The following is a 3365-nucleotide window of genomic DNA, read 5'->3' on the forward strand; positions in this document are numbered from 1 at the left end:
CTTCGTCCTCTTAGATTACAGTGGTAGAATTCTAATTAGTTGAAGCTATGTTCTCCGCCAGCGAATTCATGGCCTCGCCCTCCTCACTCTTCTCAGCCTATGCCTCGTTCATGGCATCGATGATGCTCGCTCGCACCATCCTAAATGACCTTATTCCCAAACCGATCCGAGCATACCTGGTCGCACTCTTTCGCCGCCTCTTCAAGGCCAAAACCAGCCAACTGACATTAGTCATCGAGGAGCATGGTGGTGGCCTGTCCCGGAACCAGATCTTTGATGCTGCCGAGCTTTATCTCAGCACAAAGATCGGGCCTCACACGGACCGCCTTAAGATTGACAAGTGCCCGGGCAAGAAAAGGATATCGATCCGCCTCGAGAAGGACGAGAGGCTAACCGACTCCTACGACGGGATCGAGCTGAAGTGGAAGTTCGTGTGCGTGGAGCAGGAGAGGAGTAACAATAGGGACAGCTCTAGGACGGGCTCCGACACTCGGAGGTTTTTCGAGCTTAGCTTCGATAAGAGGCACAAGGAGAAGATATTAAGCTCTTATGTGCCTTACGTACTGGATAAGGCAAAGGCAATTAGGAAAACGGATCGAGTCCTAAAAATGTTTACGCTCGGGAATAATGGTCGCGGCGGCCCCTATTACGGAGGCTCTAATTGGGAGTCCATTAACCTTGAGCACCCTTCAACCTTTGAGACCCTGGCTATGGAGCCGGAGCAGAAGGAGGCAGTGAAGGAGGACTTGGTCCGGTTCTTGAACCGGAAAGAGTTCTACAAGCGGGTCGGACGGGCCTGGAAGCGTGGGTATCTGTTGTACGGTCCGCCCGGGACTGGGAAATCGAGCTTGGTGGCCGCCATGGCGAACTACCTCAAGTTCGATGTGTACGACCTCCAGCTCTCCAACATCATGAGCGACTCAGACCTGAGGAAGCTCTTGCTGGATATAGCGAACCGGTCCATCCTCGTGATCGAGGACATTGATTGCAGCATCGACCTTCCAGATCGCCTGCCCGCCAGTGAGGAAAATGGCAAGAATATCACCAGGCCACAGGTCAGCATAACTCGTGCACTACATTTCAATGTAAAAAAAAATAAAAAAAAAATCCAGATGTGCTAATCTAAACATGTAAGTGTATTAAGCCTACTTTCACAATCATTTTTAATCATAATTCCGCATACGTTGTTCGATTGAATTCGGAATATTATTCACCCATTTTCAACCTTGACTTTCTTGGGTGAATTTCAAATTAGATTTTAATCAAAAAGTGCGGTAGAGCAATTTCTTAAAAACATAGCACCCAATTTTTGCTTATGTGACAGGTTACTAGGCACCATATGTGTCTCACGACTTTCCTGTCACTGCCTTGTGTCTTATTAAAAAGCTAGAGGTGCACCCATATAATGTATTAAATTAAAAAACAGATGATAATTCCCCGCCAGCTTATCGGAAAAAAAATGATTATATCTCTTAAATATGTTTCAAATGCTAGAGATTGATTGAGCAAATTCTCAATAATGGGATAATGTCAAGCATGTAATGGAACATCGGTACGATCATATATCTTAGAGACCATAATTATAATATCTGTTTGTTATTTTGCAGTTGACACTCTCTGGACTCCTGAACTTCATAGATGGGCTGTGGTCGAGCTGCGGTGACGAAAGAATAATAATATTCACAACGAACCACGTGGAGAAGCTCGATCCGGCCCTGCTTCGCCCCGGGCGAATGGACATGCGCATCCATATGTCCTACTGCACGTTCCATGGCTTCGTGCTTTTAGCCTCCAACTACCTTGGGATCTCTGAGGCCAACCTGAGCCACCGCTACTGCCATGTGCTCGAAGAGATCAAGGGTCTAATTGCGGAGACCAAGGTGACCCCGGCCGAAGTTGCGGAGGAGTTCATGAAGAATGAGGATCCTGAAGTCGCCCTCGATGGGATTGCACAGCTCTTCAGGAAAAAGAAAATGGAAGGTCAAGATTTAATTGGGGCCCAGGAAACGGAAAGGCAGACAATTGAGGAGTAGCTATATATGATTGAGGTATCTGAGGAATAGATCATTTGAAGGAGAGGGATTAAGTGCGTACTTGGCTTAGTATGGTACGATGAAATGGAAATAGAAGGGAATCGTATATCCGCTACGTACAGTGATTTGATTCGATACTCTCGTTACACAACAAAAGGGAGAGAAAGGAATACTTTGTCCTTCCTCTCATTAAAAGATTGAAAATCGCGTGTAACTTTGGGTTGCTGTGATATGCTATCTCCTATGATATAAAATATATATATATATATATATATATATATTATTGAATGGATATATAAATTACAGAGTATTTATTATTTGATCCTTTACTAGATTAGACTGACATCCAAATTAAAATTGATTTTAAAATTGATAATCTCACTAATGAAACCAGTGAAGTTGGTAAACTCATGAGTGCGACCAAGGTCGCATTCATGATAAGAGTAAGGACTTCTTTGCATTGCGATTATGAAGAATTATTATGTAAATTTATATATTATAACTCTCGAGAATCTCTATAAACCCCCAAATCTATTCCTTCGTAACTTCCTATCCACCACGATCCAAACCAAAAGAAAGAAAATGGATTAACACGACTTCTAATGTGGCAATATCAGTCGTAGATCGTCTTCCATATATTGACCCTCCCGAGCACGAAGGCTCACTTCCTTTGAAGGGTAGAAAGGCAACCCGATCAAACTCTTATGGTGATTCGCCCGGAAAAAGCGATGGAAAAGCTTGAGGCAAGACTACCACTGGGTCAACAATGATGGCGGACTCTGAGGTCTTAAGAGAGTCGCAAATGCAACTTAGGCCCTCTATATGGGACCAAAAACCCCATATAATATTAATTTACATAGGTTGACACATCACAAATAACAAAAGATCGCGAAATATTACTAGAATTTCAACTAGAAGAAAACGTGAGCATGTTCAAGGAGAAGAAGGATGACTTGAAGGCTATTTCTGCTCATATTATTCAGATGTCTAGTCTTAGAGATATTTCTTTGCTTAAGTTTGCTTGTAAATTGCAGCATAATTAGATTTTCTTTCACTTCTTTTTCATGATCCGATGTAAAGTGATTAGATGTATTAATGGAATATGTCAAAGAAATGCGTGTTTTTTCCAATTCGTGTATAGAGATAAATGTCAAAATACAAGAATTCTAGTGAACTGTTAAAATTTCAGTGTCAAAAAGTAAGAACTCAAATAATGATGTTGTCTCTAAGAAAGCACTATAAAAAAAACAATAATTAAGCAAGTTTGTCTTAATATGAGCATAAATTCATGATATATCCAAGAAATTAACATGCTTCTAGTCATCATTCAAA

General features: G+C 42.0%; 1 protein-coding gene across 1 annotated transcript; it reads left to right on the plus strand.

Annotated features, from left to right (window-relative positions):
• Positions 1-2325, plus strand: LOC116211838 (AAA-ATPase At2g18193-like). The gene is made up of 2 exons (XM_031546366.1): positions 1-1055; positions 1608-2325. Exons 1-2 carry the CDS (start codon positions 48-50, stop codon positions 2031-2033), a joined length of 1434 nt encoding a protein of 477 aa, XP_031402226.1. The 5' UTR covers positions 1-47; the 3' UTR covers positions 2034-2325.
• The last annotated feature ends 1040 nt before the right edge of the window (positions 2326-3365 follow it).

The sequence above is a fragment of the Punica granatum genome, chromosome 6, assembly GCF_007655135.1.
Source record: "Punica granatum isolate Tunisia-2019 chromosome 6, ASM765513v2, whole genome shotgun sequence".
In the NCBI taxonomy this organism is placed as follows: Eukaryota; Viridiplantae; Streptophyta; class Magnoliopsida; order Myrtales; family Lythraceae; genus Punica; species Punica granatum.